We start from the raw sequence: 25615 nt of genomic DNA, 5'->3' as shown, positions 1-25615 counted from the left end.
AATTTTTAAAGCAAATCTATCACATCTAAAGCACTAATTAATTAACAAATAAAATGCTCATTAAGATTAATTTATAGCACAGGTCATCAATCTGATGGATTTTAAGTGTTGTTCCACAAAACCTGGCAACATTATACGATGTTTTAAATTCAGTACCTTCAAGCAGCAAGGAGGTGTAAAAATTTATGCACTCTGGGTATTTAAACAGTAATGGTGATAGGAAGCTACTTTTTGTGGCCAGCCAGAGCTGTAGGCCAGTTATCAGCTGCCTTCAGAGTCAGACATCATTGATGCAGACGAACAGCTGGAGCCTGTTCCCAGTGTGTGTATGTGCAGAGTTGCCAGATGAAGGAAAAGTAAAGAACAGGGGTTGACTTGGGAGTAAGGCCACAGGTAGGTGATGAATGGCCCCTCCTAGATGAAATAAAAGAGGAGCAAAAGGGGAGTGGAGTTTGCAGGAGACAATTAGTTTGCTTAATTGGTTCGTGACTCCCCAAGACTCCTTGCTAAGTTTTGCAGATATTGGTCTGTCAGCTCTCCAAGCCAGATAAAGTTTGTGACTATAAATCCTCTCTTGAAAGACTTTGATGGATGTGAATGAGCAGAATTCACAGCAAATTAATAAAAGGGATTTTTGTTGGGACAAGGAGTTTGCTTAATGCTCTTGGGAAGCCTAGGTCAGAACACTACTATGAATGTCTTGGTAATACCGGCATTGGATGTGTATGTGTACATTGTTTCTGAGTGTCCAAATTTTACAAGGGCATTGTTGCTTTGCATACGGGATTCTCCTGTATAAGCTTCAAGGACAACTGAGAGAAGGGCTTGACATCATGCCAGATGGTTAGATACCTCAAGGTTATTTACGTATGTCACAGAAGAGGCAGAGTGCCTGCTGGATTCATGGGCAATAAAGGTTGTGGACCTAATTAGATCCAACTGGCACTCAATGTCTACTACACATTGATTATTGAGTGCTTTGGCCTGATCATATCCAATGCTGAGTAGAAGGTCTGGAGAGAACCCAAAGTTGATATTTTAGTTACATTGCCTTGTTCCATGTGGACTGAAAATCATCCCTCATAGTTAATGGGTCAAAGCCAAGGGGAAAAAGCATAGTTTGAGTCAATAGTTGAACATGGTCACCCACACTCTAGTCTCTACTTAATGAGGTCTGTCTGCAATCTCAGAGTACATTAAAGAGATATTTGGGGAGTTGAAAGTCCAGTCTTAGAAATTTGGATTGAACAAGTTTTAATGGAGCAAAACTGAAAACGCCCATTTGGGCACCACAAAGTAGTTTAGTGCATGATGATGTAACTTCTCTTGGGTAGTATGGATTCCACTCATTTTAATTTACCATAAGCTCTAATAGGTAGATTGAGGGGAAAGCAGAAGACAGAATAATGGTACCTATGCTCACCTCCAATTCCTTCAATTTTTTTATTAATAAACATAAACAGATCTGGATTAATTATAGTTATTCTGCTGAAGCCACCTCAAATTTCATTATGCAATCCCCACTTTCATTCACTGAACTAGCCAATTAAGCCTCACCTATTATCTTTCTTCAGGGACGCGGTGGCTCAGTGACTAAGACGCTGAGCTTGTCGATCAGAAAAGTCGGCAGTTCAAATCACTAGTGCCATGTAACCAAGTGAGCTCCCATTACTTGCCCCAGCTTCTGCCAACCCAACAGTTCAAAAGCATGTAAAAATGCAAGTAGAAAAAATAGGGACCACCTTTGGTGAGAAGGTAACAGCATTCCATGCACCTTCAGTGTTTAGTCATGCCAGCCACAAGACCATGGAGACATCTTCGGACAGCGCTGGGTCTTTGGCTTTGAAAGGGAGATGAGCACTTCCCCCTAGAGTCAGGAACGTCTAACACATATGTGGAAGGGGAACTTTTACCTTTATTATCTATAGCAGGGATGTCAAATGGTGGCCTGCGGGCTGGATGCATCATGTGCAGGCCGTGCCCACCCCAGGTCTTCAAAGGGAAAAAATGTCACAAAACATCATGCGATGGCAATGTGATGCCGCGAGTTTGACACCTGTGATCTATGGGTTCAAAACATAATATAGAAGACTGTGGCTTTCAATGTAAGAGGAATAAATGATAAAAAGCAAAAATAATGAATGAATTGAAACAAAAATAGGTAAAAGATCTGAATGAAGGTTGTCTTATTTTGTGGTGTAGAACCATCAGGAAGGATAATGTAGGGTTAATTATTCATGGAAGAACTGAAATATTTATCAAAAAATATGAACTGGTATTATCTAGGTTGTTGTATATGAGTATGAATATAGAAATCTGTAGAATGCTAGTAATTGCATGCTCTAGTGACAATGGAAGAACTAGGGATAAGTTCTGAGAAAAGATTCACAACACTCTAAATGTGATTGTTCTGATTGAGCAATTATTCTGTTAGGTGGCATGAATGGTTGGTTGAAAACATAAGAAGAGAGTGAAGAAAATACAATTGGCTTGCTGAAAGAAGAAGAATCTAGATTGTTTCAGGTCAGAGTTGCACAACATTTCCAGCTTTATGGATTGGTGTCGTGGTGGGGGTTGTACAAGGCATGGTTCTGTGCAAGAAGCAGGCAAGCTTACATGTGCATGAAGCTCTATTTGTGCATGCACAAATGGGCATGCACACCCATCGGTCATGCAAATGGAGCCCGTGCACATGTGCTTACCTACTGCTTATGCAAGTGGGAATGCACATGCATGCACAATAGCCTGCCACTTCCATGATCCGGTTCCAAACATCTTAAGATCTGGTAGTGGGCTGCAGCCAGTGGTTTGGCCACCCCTGGCTTAGAGAGTATCTGATTAGAAAAAGGTCCATTTCAAATACATGGTTTAACCACATCGCTGTACCATCCATAGGGCAAAGGAATGAATATAAATCTAACAGCAAGATTTAGTGTTAAAAGTTTGCATATGAACACAGGAAACTGAGTTTGCTCTTTTATGAGACACCCATTAATCACAAATATAAATTCATTTCGGTCAGTTTATAGACCAAAGATTCAAAGCAACTTCTTCCAATTCAATAATGTTCTCTTTACTACAAAGAAATATGTTTTTTTAAAAAACAAAAAAACCCAAAACTGGCAGTTCATAAAACCTGATTTTCGCTAGACTCCAGATGGATAAAGCAGTATTCAAAAGCACTGAACTATACTGAACTAAATTAGAGCTTAAAAAAAGGATGTAGGAAATGTTGTTTTACATCTGGAAACATTCACAATTTTAAAAATTCATTATTTTCTTCTTCAAATATGTATTTATTATTCATGCATACATTGTACCTCATTGATAGCTACAAAAGCTAATTGTACAGGTCATAATCAACTTACAACTACTATTGGAGCCAGAATTTCTATTGCTGAGCAAGGCGATTTTTAAGTGAGTCACACCCAATTTTATTAACTTTTTTGCAGTTGTGGTTAAGCAATTCACTGCAACCATTAAGTGTATCATCCAGTTATTAGGCGAATCTGGCTGGTAAAATCCCATTTACCTGCTAGAAGTCATCTGGGAAGGTTACAAAGGGTGATTATATGATCCCAGCACTTTGCACCCTTTGCAAATACATGCCAGTTGCCAAGCACTGAAATTCTGATCATGTGACCCTGGGGATGCTGCAATGGTTGTAAGTGCAAGGACTGATCGTAAGTAATTTTTTCTAGTGCCATTGTAACTTCAAATATTCACTATATGAATAATGGTAAGTTGAGGACAACCTGTAGTTATGTAATCAGTAAATTCAAAATGCAGCATAAGCATCTGGCGGAATGTTAGCATTTCAAAAGGCAACTGATTCATTTCCTGTTTTTCATATAGATAGGTGAAAAAAGTTTGTTATGCCAAAAATAGTCTTGACTATTAGGAGCATAGTGTGACAGACTGCATACCGGCTGCAATGGGACACTAAATCTAGCAAAAGACTTAAAAAGATAAATACAGTGACAAGTATATTTTAAATGAAGGAAGGCCATTTGCTTGGACAAAAAGAAGCTATTTAATGGATCAATGGATGATGGGTTTTTATTGACAATGATTGCACACAGACCCCCTTCTAAGACTGTCAAACACAATCTTTCTCCTCCCCTCCTTTAGTTGCAGAAAATGAAGCCCATGAGATTATTTGTCTCAATGACAAACCACTTCAATAGATTCTATTGAAATATACTGTGTTCCAATTGATTTCTCCAGCATACTTTGCAATAATGTGTACCATTTTAAACATATTGCCTGCTAATTTGTTTGATTTTGTGAAACATAGCTTCTACAGAACATTCTTCAAATGTTTAATTTGAATTTTATTAAATTATTATTTTATTGTTCTTATTTTAAAGGCTATTTTTAATGTTGTCTGAGAAGCCCCTTCTTTTCTAAGTTGAATTTCCTACTGCAGGAGTTACCATATTATTCAGAGTGTAAGATGCTCTGGAGTATAAGACGCACCTTAATTTTGGGCGATGAAAATAATAAGAAGAAAAATTCTGCCTCTGCCTATCTGCATCCATGGTATTTAGCTGACACATGGCAACAAGGTCAGCCAATAAATAGGCATAGCAACTAAGTCAGCCAATGAGGGCTATTTGGACTCTGAAATTTGCTGTATGAGCAACAAGGAGACAGAAAGGAGCCTGGCTTAGATGAGAACTGAAAGTGAAACTGCTTGTGTTTTGTTTATAAAACCTGCTTTTGGTATTGTATTGTATATTGTTGTTGTTATTATTATTATTTACTTTATTCATTATACATGAAACTCAGACAACTGAACATTCAAAAATGCATTACAAATACCAGTGACTGGTGCTAATGGTTGATATGGTTTGCTGCCAGATCCTAGGAATCAACCAAGTATCTTCTTAAAATATAAGATGTTCTGAATAGCACAGTTTTTTGCAGTTCTGCTGGTATTATTGCAGGAAGCTGCAATTTGTTGATGTATCTTGTAAAATTCTTGGACATGGTGCCAAGTGCCCCAATGACAATGGGTATCACTGTTACATGCTTCATCCATAGCCATGTAGTTTCGATGGCCAGGTCGCGATATTTCATTATTTTTTCTAGTTATTTTTCTTCGACTCTGGTATCTCCAGGAACAGCAATATCAATAAACTGTACACTTCGGCCCTCAACAACCGTGATATCTGGTGTGTTGTGCTCCAAATGACGATCCGTTTGTATTCCAAAGTCCCACAGGATCTTCACCTTCTCATTTTCGATAACCTTTTCCACTTTATGTTCCCATGACTTTTTGGATACAGGTAAATCATATTTTTTTTTAAATGACCAGTGGATTAATTTAGCAACTCAGTCATGTCTAGCTTTGTAATCAGTTTGTGCGATTATTTACTATTTACTATTTATTATTTATCCTGCTGAATCAGTTACTGTGCTTTCTGAATGTGATTGCTGCTGTAAAATCTGACCAGCTAGGTCACCTTCAGCATTTATTGCAGCCTGATTCAGCACAGCTGATTGGTGGGTGGATTGGATTGCTGGAAAACCCCCAACCAGCTGTTCTAGGCTGCAGGGATTGCCACAGGCCATTGCTGCCTCCATGCCTTGCATTTTTGGCCTCTGGTGGGGGTGTATACATTCAATGTATAAGATGCACACAAATTTTCACTCTCTTTTTTGGGGGGTAAATATGCGTCTTATACTCCAAAAATACAGTATTTGTAATAAGAGTCTGTAAATTATTTGTCGGGAGATTCCTTGCCTATTGGGCAATCTACTACAGTACATTTCAATCATTTCTTAGGATCACAAAGAATGCTGCAGTGGTAAAAAGCTGCCTTAATTTTTCAGATTTGTAACAGTCCACTGACTTTCTCATTAGAGTCCGTAGTATCCTATATCCTCTTCTACAGAATTACTCTCCATAACGCACTAAGAGATAGCACTGTAAACTTGGTTTTATTTGTGCTGATGGCAGTGAAATTAATTGTCAATATTATATTGAACTTGCATGATGTTCATGATTATTAAAATTAATTCTACTACTCCACCTTTTTAAAAAAAATATTCGATATATTTTACCTGCGTGGATCAGTTGAAAGGTTCTTTCTTGTTTCCAATGAAGTCCTAAGATAGTTGTAAAAAACAGAAGAATATTAAACAGATAGTATTAGATAAACTTATGAAACAATTCTTACACAAATCATACATCTAATTATCTATATATTGTAAAATATATTTTAAAATATTAAATGTATTTTTTAAATAAAAGCTTTAACTGACATATAAAAAGAACACAAAAAGTATTAGTTTAACATCATTTTTATAAATATTTGAAATCTGAAGTATTTATAATTAGTGAATCTACACTGTCATTCTGTAATGACATACAAATTTATACCTGCGTTATTGCTATATTTTTTATACTCTATTTTACTGATAACTAGCATATCTCTCTTAGTTTACATGTTGCTCCCCAAAATTTCAAAAGTATGTAATTTCAGTAGAACCACCTAGCACAGTGATGGCTAACCTTTTGCCGACTGAATACCCAAAGCGTGCACGCTTGCCCAAAACACCAAAATGCAATGTGTGCTTGTCCCCCCTGTGCATGTGTGTGCAACACCCCCCGCATGAACCCTGCCCCCTGTGCATGTACAAGCGACCTCCCCCACATGTGTATCCACACATGCATGGCAGAGACCCGAGGACCATCTGGCTGGGGGGAAGGCATGCGTGCATGCACAGTGGAGCTAAATTGGGCAACAGCTTGTGTGCCATAGGTTCACTATCACGGATTTAGCATGCCCTACATGTATAAACGTTTGTGTGTGTGTGTATGTATGTCTGTATGTATGTATATTAGAGTTACAGATTATGCCTTTGCTATAATGGTAAATATGAAGGTTTTTATTAAATCTATAATTTTACATGTACCAACTCTAAACATATGGTGATTTCTGGGAAGAAGCCTTATATACATAAACCAAGTGTTTTAGAATCATTCTTTTTATTGATACGTTACTAAAACATTGCATTAACTTATATCTATCTTCTCCTCTCTTGACATCTCTATTAAATGGTTAAAAATACAATTATCTTTCCTTTCACCATAGGAACAGATGGATCTTTATAGATCAGCTGCTTTAAAGCCTGGTATTTCATTTTAGTTTAGAAGGGGAAATCTGTTTTGCATGGTTCAGTGGAAAGACTGGACCTGAACTAGGAGCACATAATTTAGCTAACTCTCTCTGGTAAGATGATCATAACATTGTGATCATGCAAGCAGCTGTCAAATACTGTCATGCAGATGCATATAAATATACCACAGTTTACAGATTTTGTTTAAATGCACCTACTCACATGTTCACACATTTACAAGTTGTTTTCATAAATAGTTTAAATTAAGATAAATATTCATACCATCTCATCTGAAAACTACTGGTAGTGAACAGTTGTATTTTTTTGAGGATGAAATCATCTTTCCTTAGTTGTTCCTTCAAATTCACTTTTCAAATTCAATGACAACGTTCCCAGAATTGATTGTCCAATGATATCACTCTATCCCTCTAAACAGTACAGATTGTCTTGAAAGTAAATTCAGCATTTACATTTACATCTAAATTTTAATCCCAATGACATTAAAGTAGCATGAAAAAATAATCTGATTCAAATAAGTTTTTAATCAAATGCACAAGTGAACAGGTTTATGTCTTGCCTTTTTCAACATTGTAGATAATGTGCATCCTTCCTTTTGTATCCCTCACAACCCCAATTATGTGAATGTAGACTGCACTGTAATATATTGGATGGTCATCCACTTTAACGGCTAAGGATGGACTTAAAGCTCGATCTTTCAGGCTGAAAGTTGAACTCTATTTTATAGACTAGTAAAATAATGAAACAAGAAAAACTGTTTTAAAAAAGAAAATCTACCTTCCTATAACTTTCAACTCAACAGAAGTCCAAAAATTTCTGATCCGTCAGTAGATCTTTGAGTTTCTTTGGGGACAACTACATAACAAGGTCTACAGAGTTTGGTGTGTGATACCACTTAAAAGTTTTTCTGAAGTGCTAAAACATGGGTGTCAAACTCATGTTACATTGATGTCACACGATGTATCATATTCTTCCATTTGCGGAGCTGAGGTGTGTGTGGCCTGTGCGTGATGCATCCGCCCGACGGGCTGCCAATTTGACAACCCTATGCTAAAAGAACCAAAGGCCAGAGTAGCAATACAGAGACAAGAGTTAAAAGATAAAACTTCTAAAATCTTCTAATATTTTGAATAATTGGAAAGTGAAAATGAAAGCTGTTTCTTATTCGGGAGAGACAATTACAATGTGCAAATTATGATTACAGGTAGAACTTGACTTACAACTGTCATAGGGCATTATGGTCATAAATTATGTCAGTCACAAAGGGGGTCACCCACATGATGGACCTGATTTTACAAACTTTTCTTGTAGTGGTCACTAAGTGAATGACCACAGTCATTAAGCCAATCCATGGTCATTAAGTAAACACTTCAGTTATTAAGCAAAACCCATTGTTTGCTACAGACTGTTTTTGCCAAAAAACAAAATAAATACTGGTTTTCAGTAAAAATGTCATAAATTGTGGTTATGTGATTGTGGGATGTTGCAAACAGCTGTAAATGCGAGCCAGTTGCTGACTGCCAAAATGTACTCACGTGATGGGGAGAGGGAATCATAACTAGCTCATAAATAGTTGGGCAGCCTGCTGTAACTTTGAATGGTCACTAGGCAACCAGTCATAAGTAAAAAATTACATGTGCCTGGTATTCACTGGTTGTGTCTTTGGCCAGGACAGCTATCTTCCTTTTCTGTTGATACATATTATTTTATGTCTGTTTTTAATTTTGTACATTGCCTAGAGTCATCAACCAGTCGGTTGGACTTAAAATGTAAATTATACATAAAATAGAAATAAATATCCAATCCAGCATGCATATTTTCCCTAATGGAGCAATGGAGCCTACATCAGTATGAGAATCAACTTGTACAAAAAGCCACATCACAAACGAACAATTTCCAACTAGTCAGTTCTGGTTCTTTTGATTTTTAGTATTCTCTCTCCCTCCCTCCCTCTCTGTATTTGGAAATAGCACCCTTTTAAAATGAGAGAAATTAAACCTCTTTCTAAAAAAGAACAAGGATGTCTACCATAAAAGTCAATTAATACAGTATGCCTATGACAGATTGCACTGAGGTTGAGAGTGAAGGAAGTCCCTAGACACAAACAATCAGCAGATGGGAAAGATTGTTACAGGCTTATCAAAGAAATGGATTCGGTGTCGGTCACACAAACAGTCTGGGAAAAGGAAAATCAAAAGCTTTCAAGAAAGCTGTTTTGATGTAGAAGGACAAGTGTGATTCTTGCTTCCCTGATCCTGCTTTGCAGGTAAGACTTCAGAATGCCCCTAGTTTAGGAAACAATTATAGGACCAGAAGGGAAAAGAAAGAAGCTTTGACTTAAAGGCAAAAGAGTCCTTCCTCAGCCAGGTTGCTACTTCAATTGAATTTTCAATTAAACACATACCCCCCTTGTACTTGAGAGACCGCCTTCTGCCAATTACCTCCCTGCGACCAATTAGATCTCATAGATTGGGCCTCCTCCGAATCCCATCTGCCAGCCAGTGCCGGCTGGCAACTACAAGGAGGAGGGCCTTTTCAGTAGTAGCTCCGACCCTTTGGAACGAGCTCCCCGTGGAGATTCGTACTCTCACCACCGTCCAGGCCTTCCGCATAGCCCTTAAGACCTGGCTAGCCCGTCAGGCCTGGGGACAAAGATAGCCGCCCCTCCCGAATGATGAATGAATGTTGCTTATTATTTTTACTTATGTGTGTCGACGTCATTGTTTGTATTCCCCTTTCCTGATTTTATGTGAGCCGCCCTGAGTCCCCTCAGGGAAAAGGGCGGCCTATAAATGTTAATAAACTATAAACTATAAACTATAAACCCCCATCTCATCTCCAAAAGCTTATTTCATTTCCTAACAACATTTAACATAATAGCTCTAGTGTAATTTCAATTCTAAAAAACAATGAATGAACCAAGATTGAACAATTCTGAACTAAATGGATAACTAAATAGAACTGGATATGTTTAGTCTTATGAAGAGAAGGACTAGGGGGAGTGGTGGGTTTCAATTTATTTTACTACTGGTTTGCTCATGTGTGTGCGTGGGCGCAATGGTTTTGCGCATGAACAGAAGTGTCCAGGCAGGTGGGTGCCACCACTACCGGTTCGCCCAATCCAAGGTGAACTGGAAAAAACCCACCTCTGACTAGGGGTGACATGATAACAGTTTTCCAATATTGGAGGGGTTGTCACAAAGAAGTGGGGGAAAGGGGTCATCCTATTCGCCAAAGCATCTAAGGGCAGAACAAAAATTAATGGATGGAAGCTTATTAAAGATCCCACCTAGAACTAAGGAGAAATTCCTGACAGTAAGATTAATTAATCAGTGGACGCTTTTAAGAAGAGATTCGACAGCCATTTGTCTGGAATATTATAGGGTCTTCTGCTTAAAAGAGGGTTGGACTAGAAAACTTTGAAATCCCTTCCAACTCTGTTATTCTGTGTAATAATGCAGTAACAATTAAAGATTTTATCCTAACTCTGGAAATTAATTTAAAAAACCCTAACAAAACTTAAGTATTGTGTTATTTTTCTGATTTGCCAAAAAGGGGGACTATATTTTTAAATTCATAGCAGTTCAAAGTCTCCAAAATATTTCTATTTTAGGAAAAAAGTATTCCAAAATATCTTGTACCTAACAAACAAAGCATGTCATTTTAAATACAAGCTCAAGTATTTTTACTTCTTTTTGTTTGCTTTCACTATGACCCAGGAGGACCTAATAATGATGATCTTGCGATTCTTTGTTAACATGAGATCTGGGAATTGAAAATAATGAACTTAGTTTACTTGCAGATAAGTCTTGTCTGCAATATAACATATAAAATCTATGTATATAAAAGTCTAATGCCCCACACTCATCACAAAATCTCCAGAACTGTAAAGCCTACAACTTGAAATCTGACACATATGTTGCTCTTGGCTTGTAGGTGCTCGCTAAGAAAGGATTTTTCAAAATGACCATCAGAACATTAATATTTCTTATACAATAATTAACAAGCTCTGATGCTAAGGGATTCTACTCCCCCTCCCCATCTGAAAAGAACTCTGTTCCAACTGCCAGTTGACTTATATTAACACGCTCTGATGCTAAGGAGTTAGACATTCTACTCCCCCTCCCCATCTGAAAAGAACTTTGTTCCAACTACCAGTTGCCTCACATTTCCTTGAAGGTAAAGGTTCCCCTCGCACATACATGCTAGTCATTCCCTAGAGGGCATTTCATCTCCATTTCTAAGCCGAAGAACCAGCACTGTCTGATGACAATTCTGCGGTCACGTAGCTGGCATGACTAAATGCCAAAGGCACATGGAATGCTGTTACCTTCCCACCAACATGGTACTTATTTTTCTACTTGCATTTTTACATGCTTTCGAACAGCTAGGTTGGCAGAAGCTGAGGCAAGTAACGGGAGCTTACTCTGTCACATGGCACTAGGGATTCGAACCACTGAACTGCCGACCTTTTTGATCAGCGTCTTAGCCACTGAGCCATCATGTCCCCACATTCTGTTACCTTAGTTCAAACTGGCAGATGTTCTACTCCTTCACTCAGGGGCGGTCTGGGGCTCCTTATAGTATTAAATGTTGGTACCTCACCAATGGTGGGTTTCAAATTTTTAGAACCTCTTCTGTAGGCCTGCTTTGTGAAGTGGCTTGCTGGCCATGTGACCAGGTGGGACTGGCTTGCTGGCCATGTGACTGTGTGGGAGTGGCTTGCCAGCCATGTGACTGAGTGGGCGTAGCCAACTTGTAAAATATGGTGGAACTCACTTAACAACGTACTTGCTTAGCAACCAAAATGTTGGCTCAGAAACTCTGGCATTAGAAGTGCGCAAGTCTTAAAGCTGTCAAGTTACAAGACCCTTACACCCCTAACCCTTTATAAAAAAAACTCCAGGGGTGTTCAAACTTGGCAGCTTTAAGACTTGTGGACTTCAACTCCCAGAATTCCTCCTCCAGTCATGTTGGCTCAGGAAGTCTGGCATTGAAGTTACAAGACCCTTGCACCCCTAACCCTTTAGAAAAAAACCCCAGGGGTGTTCAAACTTGACAGCTTTAAGACTTGTGGACTTCGACTCCCAGAATTCCTCCTCTCGCTCTTCATCTTGATGATGTGTGGATGGGCAGAGGGAGGGAGCTGAACCGGTTCTAAACAGCACTGTAGATTTGTGGAACCTCTTCTATAGAAGAGGTTAGAACTGGCAGGAACCCACCCCTGTACCTCACCAACATGTCTATACCTTCCACGTATAGAACTGCTTCTGGACTCAAGAGGGTGAGAACAATATTCCTTTATGTATTTCAATCACCGACTACTGAGCCAATGGATTGAACTAGAGTGAACCAGATTTCACCTGCACTGCCTGATCATATAGTTTCAGTGTGAAGCATGGGTATCCAGCTAGTTATAAATGAAACTGTACTAAGAATATTCTAGATTGCTTCTACAATATTTAAACATCTTTCTGCCATTTTCATTAAGTGGCACATTACTGTATATAATGAAGACATGTAAATGAGATACTAAATTGGGCTGATTAATTGATCACTCTGTAAAACCTTTACTGTGACACTATGCAATTTTTATAGTACCTATGAAAATTAGACCACTAATATAAAATAAGCACTTGCTCTTTTAGAAGCAAAAGAAGATGAAAAGTATACATAGGTTCTGTAAATGATTGCAATCTTTCAAATAAAAGCTGATTGTCTGAATTTAATTGATTAATAACAAATTCTTTTAATTCTGGGCTGATTTTGTTTTTGGAAGGGAGACCAAAAGAAATCCTAGGCTGTAGGTTAATGCAGTATATTATAAACCATTCCATAAGAAGGCAATAGCAAATTATTTTTATATATTTACCAAGAAAATTAAGTTGATATATTCACAAACTCAGCAAAATGAGCTTTATTCAAAGGAGACGTTGTTTTATTTATATAATTGAAGTTTCTCTTTCAGAAACAACTTTACTGATAGAAGAAAACAGCTTTTTTGATAGACCATTCATCTTGAAACAGACTATTATCTGTGTCAAGCATAACCCAGTAGTCCAACTCTCTGCAGAAAGTGCACTTTCACATCATGAAAGTATACTTTTGGTAAAGTGTGATGTTGCCTTTATAAGTTAATGCCATTGAAAGTTACAAGAACCAGAACAAAGGGAGGACATCTGCTTGAAATATTACAGCAAGCAGTTTTAAGACAAAACAGCTAGAATCTCAGTGGAAAATGATTTCACAAGCAAATTTTAGCTAAAATATCCCACGTCACAGAGTTTTAACTGTCAACAGATGTGTTTAAAGAACCAGGTCTGCCTCAAGAATATAAGCAAAACGAAAATAAGCTCAAAATAGAATTCCTATTAATACTGTGGTTTTCATTACAAATGATGGCATTCTAGCATTGTTAATTGATGCACTTTGCAATGTTGTCCAGGCATTTATATACCTGATGACTCATAAAATGAAAAAAAATATGGAAAATGATACGTGTATCACCTTTTTATATTTGGTTTTATAGTTCTACTTCAAACTTTGGAATAATTATCGGCCAACTTAATATAAATAAAGCTACGGACAAAAAACACAGATGTCCTATTAATCTCATACTAAGTCTGAACCATAGCATTTTCAAGCTTCCCTCTCTATAGTCAACAATTAGTTAGAATTATTTGGATCAAAAACCAAGGTTTATAAATAGCATCCTATGCTATCAATAGCATCCCATGATGCCATCTTCCTTTGACTGTGTCACATTTAATACCCATTGCTGTGCTGAATCATTGACTGATTAAAGCTATTATCCATGTGTCTCAGTCAGACAGATCTGCATTTGTTTCTTCAAAGAAAGCAATGGCAAGCCTCTTCATACTGATGCCAAATTATATGGATTTGTCTATAAAGTCACCAGAACTCTAGCTTGACGTAAAGGCGATTTTACCTTCTAGTTGTTTCCTCACCTCAGAATAAGTGAAGATATGTAATCATGGACTTTAAACAAACCACAACAATCATTTAGTCCAACTCTCTCTAGCACTATGTAAAACAACAATAACCCAATTAAATCATATTTGAAATATATCCATTCAGCTACTTTTCGTAAGCCTATAAAGACAGAGAACTCACAATCTCTGTGTGTAAACTACCCTATAAAGCAAACTTTATTCTTATATTTTTTCTAATATTTAAATGAAAAATCTAGGTTGCTGCAATTTATACTTATTATTTTTTGCTTCTGTAGCAAAGAGAATCATTTCTGACTATTTCCCCTGTGGCCTTCTGTCAGTCAATATCAGTAAAAACGCTGATATTATGTTTTCTCTTTTTTCTTTTATCCAGATTGAATATCCCAAGTGCCTTAAACCTGTCCCCCCTAAGACATAACCTCAAATCCATGTATCATCAATGCTGCCCTCTTCTGGACCTATTCTAACTTGTGAATCACTTTCTGGAAATGTGGTGCACAAAACCATGCATAGCACTGTAGGTGTAGTCTCAACAGCAAAGGGGAATAGGGTGTTTTATTCACATAGTTGCTTTTCTCCTTAAAATTATATGGAGTTGGGTCCTCCAATTCAGAGCTCTACCTACCATCTAATCAATATTATTTTATTTCACAATAGAGCTGGGCAACATTTCTTTCCTGAATTTCTCAGCCATTTTTAAAGGAGTCATGCATTTTCCCAGGCTTGCTCTATAGTTATGAAGACTCAGAAAAATGCCTGTTTTAATTAAGGAGGCTCTAAAGAGGTTGCAAAGGTTATCTTTTCTTAATGCTCCTTTGATTCAAACATGTATTTTCAAAGCTAATACTGCTACCATGTAGGTCCCGGGAAAAAAATGTTTTTTAAGGAAGAGTTGACAGACACAAGTAAAGGTTCATGCCTACTTTGGTTCCACACACTCCAGAAATGTTTCAGACTGACTTGTTATCTAGATACAGAATTAGATTAGAAAAACAGAGTTCAATTCTCTCTCAGCCTAGCCAAGGAACACACAATGACTATATTTTTTTTTCATTTTTCAGTAAAATAATATACTTGCAAATAAAATTTGCAGGAAAAATAAAGCTTATGTGTAGAAGGTGCAAATTAAATTGAATAGAAACCCATAAGAGGTTTTCAGGTTATAGATCTTTAAAGCCTATATTTTTTTAAAAGGACACATTGATAGTTTTGCTATACTGGAGGAACATATGATTTGCATTGACAATACTTCTTACAGCATGAATAGCTGAACTAATAGTTGATTTTGTGCAAAGGAAGGGTATACCTTTCCTAATATGTTGGGAATTGTGAGGAAGAAATACTTATAAGGAATAAACATTCTGAGGATTGTCACAGAATAAACCTGTTGAAGGCTAGATGCCAATATATTGTAGTGATTATGTTTTTGGACTAAAAGTGGAATTCCAAATTCAAGTTTATCATCAGCTAAACTTTTCTTTTTGATTAACCTACTCATCAGGGCTGTTAACTGGGGGGTGGGGGAGGGGATGAAGTGAGATCCCAACACAAGCTGTCTTCAGCTCCTGGAGAAAAGCCAGCATCTAAATCTAACGCAGGCACAAACAAATAAAATGAAGATGAGCCAAAACCACACTGAGAAGTCTATAGTGATGAGAATATTTCTGCATCCCATGAGCATTGTGTCTGTCTGGATATTATTATTTGGGCTTACCAGTAATTGCCTGGTTAGAAGGATCCCTTTGATTTGAGGGGAGCATTGTCATTGTATCTGTTATTCCTCCATGTTCCCACAGTGTTGCTTTAGGTAAACAATATGAGTACTGTTTCATTTCTTCTTATTTTTTTCTGGCTAATGTATTGCCCGGGTTTGCAACATCTCTGAATAAGTAGTTTATAAAGATTCATAACATGAGAGGTTCTGAGCACTTTAACCCAACAGAAGGAAATGGATACCTGTACCCCAGTTCAGATTAGGCTCAATGTATACTGCTTCTAAAAACGAAACAGTTAAGAAGCTGCAATCTAATAGGCTGATTTTTTAAAAAGGTTTTGTGTGACTTTGAGTAAATGTTTAATAACTGGTAAGTGGTTACACCATGGGTGTCAAACTCATGTCGTCGTGGCGGCGTCATGTGAGATATCAGGGCTTTTTCCTGCTTTGCTAAACCGGGCATGGGTGTGGCCAGCGTGTGAGAGGAATTTGACAGCCCTGGCTTAGGTTTCTTGGCAAGTTTTCAGATGTGGTTTGTCCTTGCCTGTTTCCTAGGGCTGGAAGAAAGTAACTGACTCAAAGTCACCCAGCAGACTTTGTGCCGAAGGCAGGACTACAACTTATAGTTTCCTGATTCTAGTCCGATGCCTTAGTCACTACACCAAAAGGAGTCTCAAAACTTAATTAAATACTTGAAGGCATCCTATTTTCTTAGAAATCTAATTGAGGGAACATCATATGAATACACAAGAAACAGTTATCTTATATCTAACTAGAAGAAGAATGGCCCCTTTGGAAAGGATTACAATTTTTCTAAAAATAATAAGATGAGGATTGATTGATTAATTTAATTAATTCAAAATAGCATCCAACTTGCAAATTGCTTTTCAAAGAAAGCTAAGAACTGAGCCCCCGTAGATTTTCAAAGAAAGCTAAAGAACTTATCTTATTATTTAATTATCAATTTTCATACACAGTATTTACTGGAAACATTCAAAAAAGGGAATTATATTGGTTAGCAGTTTGGCGAAAACAAAATAAACACATATCAGGGAAAGGCATTGTCTTCTTTTTCTTAGAGCAATGGTCTTCAGACTTGAGATACCTAGGGAACCCTTCTCAATGTGAAAATTCAATACAGAATCAATGATTTAATATGCTTTATGTAATACATTTTATTTAAACAAAATAAAATGCAAGTATGTTGCAATAATATATTTCATACAATGCAAACAGAAAATGTCATGTTGAATCCTGGATGATTATCATGGAACGCTAGGGTTCCATGAAACCTAATATGAACACAGTGCCACAGATTTAGAGCTAAAAGTAACTGAAATGTTTATATTTGTTGCCACTAAATATTTTTACAGCCCTAGCTTGATTTTATGGTTCAGATCCCCTACTCAGCAGGACGAGGGAAGGGGCTCCTGTCTGGTCACACTTTTGTTTGGTCTGAAATTATAAGACTCCCCAACATAGGTCAAGAGCCAGCTTGGTGTAGAGTTAGTTGGTGATTGTAGACCAGTTACTCTCTCTCAACCCTAGGAAGGAAGCAAGGGCTAACCACTCCTGAAATCTTACCAAGAAAACTAGAACTTTGCCCAGGCAGTTCCTAGGAGTCAATACTGACTTGAAGGTACACACATATGCATTCACAAGCATGTACATGTGCACATTCACACAAGGAGATTATCAAGGTACGACATTAACATTTCTAAAATACATGAAACTTAAAGAAAAAGTAAAGGATGACCGAGAGACATAAAATCTCCTCTTGTTGATAACATGGATCTTTTAGAAGACTTTCATAAAGTCAATATGGTTTGGTCTGTTTTCTATCTCAAAACCACAGTATATTGATGTAGCAAGTACAATTTAGAAGTAATATTCTCTGGAAAGGGTCTTGCCATCAGGCATTATGAAATCCAGCCACAGAAATCCAAATATTTCAATCAGGTTGCTATGATCTTCTCAGCAGAGCTTTTAAATCTGCCATAACAATGGGAGTTACAGAGGGGGAAGGGCCAGTGGGGGTCCAGAGAATTCAGTCAGCTTAGAAATGAAATATTTTCCAGTGGTTCATATCACTTGAAAATGTTGCAACACAGCTTGCTTACATAGAGTATAGATACTGCATAATTATAACTCATGCAACAAATTATGTTGCACTTTATAAGGGTTCCACAGCAATAAAAATGCAACAATATTTTACAATATAATTGGAACAAGAACCTCTAAAGTATCAAAACAATAAACTGCAGAAGATGAATAAGTGGCTTGCATCCTGTTCTCCATTATTTTGCGGAAGAGCTACATAGGTATATATGATACTACCTTGAAGTTACTTAATTCAAGTGATAGTTTATAAAATAGTTGTCCTCTCTGCTGAGTCAGTGCCCTAGAAGCCTTACCACATATTCTTAGAAGAGGAAAAATGAGCGGATAATGGAAATAGGTTCTGATGTTTGTAGAGCTTCCGTCCACTAGGGACAGCAATGGGATGACATTCAAGTAGTACCAGGAAGAAAAAAAGTGCTGACTTCGATCAATAATTTTCACACTACAGTATCTGTAATATTTATAGTGGCAAGAAGGTGATGAGCATCAGGGACAAAGCAAAAGAGCTTAACTCTTTTTTTTTGCATGTCTTTAGACAAAAGGAGAAAAAAACAGTTCAAAAATATTATAAAATTCAGACTGGGAATGCAAATCAAAATACATAAGAAAATGATAAGAGAACACTTATCCATTCTGAATTTTGCCTCCCAAAAATAGTCCAGATATTCCACCTCTAATCCTGGGGGGTGAAATCTTACACCCCTCAGAGAAGGCCCGCAACTTGGGTGTTCTCCTGGATCCACAGCTGACATTAGAACATCACTTGTCGGCTGTGACCAGGGAAGCTTTTGCCCAAGTTCGCCTGGTGTACCAGTTGCGGCCCTACCTGGACCGGGAGGCACTCCAAATGATCACTCATGCCCTCGTCACCTCAAGGCTCGACTACTGTAATGTGCTCTACATGGGGCTGCCCCTGAAGAGTGTTTGGAGACTACAATTGGTCCAGAATGTAGCCGCACGAGCGATACTGGGTGTACCTAGGTACACCCATGTTACACCTATCCTCCGTGAGCTGCACTGGCTTCCCATCGGTCTCCGGACATGCTTCAAGGGGCTGGTCATTACCTATAAAGCCCTACATGGCCTAGGACCTGGATATTTCCATGACCGCCTCCTACAACATACCTCCCAGTGTCCAATAAGATCGCACAGGGCGGGCCTTCTCCGGGTACTGTCGGCCACACAATGCCATCTGGCAGCTCCCTGGGGGAGAGCCTTCTCTGTTGCTGCCCCAGCCCTTTGGAACGATCTACCCCCTGAGATCTGGACCCTCCCCACTCTCCTGGCCTTCCGTAAGTCTGTTAAAACCTGGCTGTTCCGGCAGGCCTGGGGCTGTTGATCTTGACTGAGCTTCAGCCCGATTACAACTAAGTGCATGTTGTGCTTCTGTTTTTAAGTCATTTTGTCTTGTGTTTTTTTAATCTAATCTTTTTTAATATTTTAAATTGCTTTTATGTAAGCCGCCCGGAGTCCTTTGGGATTGGGCGGCATACAAATCTATTAAAATTACAAATTACAAATTAATTCAAATCACCAGGACCAGATGGATTAGACTCCAAGGTTTTAAAGGAATTCGCAGATGTGCTCTCAGAACTGCTGAGCCATATCATTCAAAGATCCTGGAGCACTGGGAAATTATTACAGTAGATGGCTGGAAAAGGGCTGATATAGTTCCCATCTTGAAAACAACAACAACAACAACAATTGGATCCAGGAAACTACAGACCTATCACCTGATATTAATACTTCTGGAAAAGATTATCAAGCAATGAATCTGAAAACATCTATAAATAAACAAAATTATAACCAGAAGGAAACATGAGTTGCAAGCAAGCGTCTAGAACAGAGTTCCTCAACCTTTCTGTGTTGGCAGCCCGGTGGGGGGGGAGGGGGGCACATTTACACACACATACATGAAAATGGGGCCGCAAGCATGTGTGCAGTACACACACTGACAACAGCCCCCGTGTAGCACACATGGCAATGGTAGGGCAAGAGGGATGGCCAGCCATTCATGCCACCCTGTGGCCAATAGGCCATGGCCCAGTAGTGTTGGGGACCTCTGGTCTACAATATAGACAACTGATGTATCATAAAAAAATAATAGAATTTGCACAGGTCGTTATGTAAAGTTATGGAAGCCTAGTAGAACAGAAGCAAATGGGACCTATCTATAAACAGTGTTTGTGAGTCCCATATTGTCTAGTTCCCCATGAATGTCATATATTAATATTATTTGAAGTATGCTTAATCTAAATATTATAAAAATATTAAATGTATAAACAATATAGTAGGGAAGACAAGAATAAAACTAATGGGTTAAGATGATGCTTTGAGTGCATAAGTAGTTGTATAGAGAAATAGCCTTAATTCATACTTAAAATAAACATTTTTAGTGTTTTTCTGTGCTAAGTAACTTACATGATAACTGTACCCTTGTAATTTCTAAAGAAAGCAAGCCTGTGGAAATTACTACGTGAGTAATCTTTGCCACCGTATGGAATGGAAATAAACATTTGTCGTTCTGTTTTATTTCTTCTGTTTATTCCTGAAAGTATAAAAATAGGAGAACCCATGGGGTGATTAAAGGGGTCTGTAGGGTTTTTGTTTTGTATGTCAGAAGTACAGTACTAGTACTTAATGTTTTATGGTCCATTGCAGCTCATGGAGTAGGAGAGCAGTAGTTTCACTGGTTTATTTATTTTTTGTCCGGCAGCTCCTTTGCTCTCACAATAAAAACCAATAATGTTTTAGGCCTCTGTGTGTGTTTTCTCCATTTTTTTAAAATACCCACCTGAATTAGAAATTGCTTTTTAGGCTCTCCTGTATTACAAAATTGTACAGAGACATTATTACACACTGAAATTCAGTGTTGTAATCCTCCCATTTCCCTTGACAGGTAATAGTCATCTTTGTAACAGCAGTTTCAATTTTTGGATCCTAGTTGATGCAACAAAACTCTTTGACCTAACTGTGGAAAACATATATTTAATTTTGTCCCAGGCAGCCTTCCTCAACCTTTTTACCTACAGAATCCCCTGAAACATTTTTTTCCAGTCTCAGGCATAAAAATTGCAGAAAGATATGAAAATTCCCAATTCACTTTCAACCTAAAAAAAATCCATGTTTTAAAATGACTACTACAGCAAAACGGCAACAGCTCAGCATAAAAATTCCCACCACTGTCAACACTATCAGTAGATGGCATTCAATGAAGTTGGTTTTTTATCAATATTGTAGACCCCTTATAATTCTTCAAGAATTCTGGAGTTCTACAGAACTCCAAGTGGAAAAGACTAATATAAAGGTATGCAATCATTTTAATTCAATATTAATTGTACCTCCACAAAAATACAAGATCTAGTGATTTAACTCACTAAATATAACTAAAATTATGCTACTAATTTTGCTCTGTTGCTTTAAATATTTTACTTTGTATATTCCACTTATCAATTTAGCTACAAAGACAATTGGGATAAGGACATTGGTGCTTCTTATTAATCTGTTATATGCATAAACCATATGGGAAAGTCTACCATTCTGTGAACCATTCATAAAGATAATAATCTAAAACTTCATTTATGTAAGGCCAGTATTGGACTTAAATACCAATATTAGCAGTAAGAAAGACTGCAGCTCACAGGTCTACCTAGAACAATAAGATCAAGACTGCTTGATCTTATTCAATGACAACACAGCAAAGAGTTTTGGAAGATCAAATCTGATAACCTCAAATTTTATTGTTTTTTATAACTAATGGGACTGGGCCAGGGGGTATCAAACTTGCATCATCACGTGATGTATCACAACTTTTTGCTAAACTAGATGTGGCTATGGCCAGGGCGTGATGCATCCAGCCCATGAGCCGCGAGATTGACAGCCCTGGACTAGACTGTGCCTACTGAAGTTGGCAAAGCCGGAAGCAAGTAGCTTGGGAATACTGTTTTCTATAATCAATTAGCCATTAACCTGGTAAAAAGGACTGTTACCAACTTGTTACAAAGAGTGAGAACAAGACTAGAGATTGGGATACCTCTGTCTCAAGCATCATATAAACACAAACACATAGGGACACACATCAGACTTCTTAGTCTAAAAGCTTCTAACTGCAATAAAATTCTTCATTCACTCATGTCAACTCCCTGAATTATAAAAGAAAGAATTATTGCATGGGTCTCGGGCACTTTTAATTAGCTTGCTTTGCTTTTTAATTACATTGTTCTTTGTTTTTAAAACAAAAACAATTAGCATCAATAAGAATAACGTTTTTCATTATTGGACTTTTAGCATGTTCATTAAAAACACCTAACACCTAAGTCATCTCAGTCACAAAATTCTGATTACGCAACTCCTTGCTATACCAGAGCTCCCCCTAGCATTCATATGTTGGTACTGTGTCATTTTAGGTTTTTCAAAATTAGTTGCTTCCGATTAGCCTATTCAGAGCCCTTTCGTATGCAACAGCAGAAAAAGCAGAGTTTATTATGTTCCACATATAGCTGCCTTTTTAACAGTTTTGATACAACTGAACAGTACTACTATTTGTTAAAAGCCAGAAAAAAGTCGAAATTTATTATAACTCATATTATTCATGCAGTTTTAAGAAACAATGAATTAGGCTGAAATAAAACTGAAACAAACACGTGGATCACCCGCAATGAATCTATCACTTCCCTACCTCCAAAAAAGGTAGAGTGAAACCAGAGGTAAAATCATCTTGTGAGCATGCAATCATGAGTCAAGAACTACCGGTAAGTTCGTGTTTTGGCAAATTCAAATCATGCCAAAGGAAGAAATGAAAAATGGTCAACCTGATTTAATAGACTTATTAATAAGCTACAGCAAGTCAAATGGTATGCTCTTGTACAGCCTTGAGTGGGCTTATGAAACTTTACTACAAATAACTATGACCTCTTTGCTTTTCATGCAGCATTGATTTTTCTTCTTCTTAATAACAACATCTGAGAGACCTTAGGCATCAGCTATTTCATAATATAATGCAGGTACTGGATACCCTGAGCCTCTATGAATCTTTCCTTTTTCTCTAAATCACAGGGTCTTCAACTAGATTTATAAGCACAACTTTTATTTTTACTGATTTATTTACCAGCATTTGTGTGACACCTACCAACCAGCATTCTGTAGTTGCTGTTTTATTATATTTATTGACAAAATGGAAAAATTCCATTCATGTTCATCAAGTAAAACATTTTAAAGATTGTCCTTGTGATTCTGAAGACGCCAATAAATATAATTTTAGAGGCATTTTTAAAAAACTAGTGTTTTACGGGAATTAAAAAGTGATATTGATATGTAGTTGATCAGATTTATTATTATTAGCAGGCATAACTAGAAAAATATACTATTAATAATAATACAGTTACAATTTTTAAAAACTGTTGCAGAAAAATCACAGTAATTATGTTTACCAACTCTGATTTCTAATTGCCCTCATTCATAATAATAAACCAAATGTTCTTTTTCTATTTTTGGTTTAGTGTGAATTGAATCCACCTGCTATGTCTTAGCACTGCTCAAACCCAGAATTGCTTGTTCAATAACTTATGGTTAACAAATTATTAATGCGGCATTATATATAACCATGAGAGATCTGCATAGAGAGCAAGTGAAGATATATCACATAAGTTATGTTAATTGATGGAAGATAAATGCAATAAATAAATACGAAGAGAAATGAGAGAGTAAGAAAGTTTTTGTCCCTATCTATGAATCCATTCACCCAATGAAGCTGAAAGACAAAAAGCTAGCATTATAAAGCAATGTATTTTTTACCATAACATTTTTCCAGCTTTTTTCTAACTATTTATTTAATGATATTTATATTTGTAAACAAGATGTGCACTGTATCAGAATGATATGACGGTCGTATTGTACTTTCAAAATTATAGTGAATAAAAGGGTATTTATAAATTAGATTATGGCTTTAAACATTCCTAGAAACTAATTCTTAGCATTAGAAAACACTGTTTTAATCTTGGATGAATGGAGGATGATTCATTAGTAGTTGAATATGTCCATATAAACTGAGTAAATGTTATCTCTTAACAACCACCTAGATCAGGACTGACAAACTTGGGGCCTCCAAGCATCATGTGCTGGCCATGCTGGGTTTAGTGAAGAGGAAAAAAGTCACGTTGCATCATGTGATGCAGCCATGACGATGTGGGTTTGACACCCCTGACCTAAATGATCTGCCTTAATTCCTTTCAGTGCACCTGGCCATCCATCTAACCTCATGCTGAACTCTTCCAACATTTTCCAATATTTCCTGGCTCTTTGAATATTTCTCCAAAACGCAATACTTTGTGTCTTGAAGAATTTTTGTAAAGAGTATCATATAGCTAATCTTTTTTATTATTGTAATAATCTACACGTTACAGAATCAGCTTTTGGATATGAGTCCTGGTAGAAAACAGTATATGGTCAGTTAAATGTTCCAAATTAAATGTGCTATATAAATTAGAAGGCAAAATGGATTTACTCCTCTTTTTCTCATCTTTCACTGGAACTTTCCTATTCTATTTTATTTATTTTAGCTGCTTAAACAAGTTAATGAATGCTTTTTAAAATACTAATGTGATCATTGTGAAGAGTTCCACATGCCAATACTGTAGCATAAGAGTCCAAAGACTGGAAACTATTAGGTATACATGTATTTACTCATGAAATCTGCATCAGAGGATACAAAATTAATTTGAAAAATTGAAAGAAAAGAAAATTGCATTCTTTCCACAACAGATAGCAGTACAACTAACACCACCTTTCAATTAAAAAAGAAAGAAAAGAAAAGGAACCATTGTAATAGGCACATGAATAAATCTTGCGTACTGACTCCTAAAGGTAATGCTTTGAATTTGTTTCCAAGATACCAGAACTTTTTTATTACATGTATAAACAGAATTATAATTAGATTAAAAGATTACAGAGATCTCTCTCTATGTGAAAAGAAGTAATTACACACTCCCACTTTTCTACATTGAGGGTGGTAGTAATTACTGTTTATGTTTCTAGAAAATATATAAAGATACAACATAAATTCTTAGTTCTCTTTAGTAAGCAAATTAAAAGATTTGGCTAATGCCAAGTAGATACATGGATTTACTCATATTTCATCATCAAAGGATACAAAATTAATTGCATTTTTATGCTGCTTACCATCTTACTGCAGGGATATTGTTTTGTGAGCACAGCAATTCATCTCTGGACTATATATTTAAATATATGTACAGTTGGATAAATATACCTATTTTTTGCTCTTTAAAATTCTTCCCTTACAATGCATAAAACTACAGAAATAATATAAAAAAGAACAAAGAAGAAACTATGATATAATAAAAAGCTGTTTTGTACTAGATAAGAAAAGCAATAAAAACTGTATGAAGTATTTTGCACTATTTATTAGTTATGATAGCATAACATTTTTTTTAATGATCAAAAGTCTACTTTACTCTGCATTGATGTATCGTTACTCACTTCTTATATTAGGAATAACTTTCATGTTTATCAGCTAATCATGTCAAATTTTACTTTAAAATATTTTATTTTATTTTCATAACACACACTCACATGTATACTATACATAGCCTATATCATATAGTATTAAATAATAATTACATCAGTTCCTCTTGTCAACAATGCC

The 25615-nt window shown here is 36.9% G+C and overlaps 1 protein-coding gene across 11 annotated transcripts in view; it reads right to left on the bottom strand.

Moving 5' to 3' along the window:
- IQSEC1 (IQ motif and Sec7 domain ArfGEF 1) overlaps window positions 1–25615 on the bottom strand; it is a 307267-nt gene that overhangs the window by 151694 nt on the left and 129958 nt on the right. For 8 of the 11 annotated variants that reach the window (XM_087709086.1, XM_087709092.1, XM_087709094.1 and 5 more), the window contains one exon: window positions 6070–6114. The exons of the other annotated variants lie outside the window; for them this stretch is intronic. In XM_087709086.1, the coding sequence (XP_087565212.1) occupies window positions 6070–6114 (45 nt within the window). The remainder of the gene's footprint in view (window positions 1–6069; window positions 6115–25615) is intronic. 11 annotated transcript variants of the gene reach the window in all.

The sequence above is a fragment of the Thamnophis sirtalis genome, unplaced genomic scaffold, assembly GCF_051295495.1.
Source record: "Thamnophis sirtalis isolate CommonGarterSnake01/CBP01778 unplaced genomic scaffold, rThaSir2_p1.2 scaffold_3, whole genome shotgun sequence".
Classification (NCBI taxonomy): Eukaryota; Metazoa; Chordata; class Lepidosauria; order Squamata; family Natricidae; genus Thamnophis; species Thamnophis sirtalis.
This window is presented reverse-complemented; position numbering and strand designations above follow the sequence as displayed.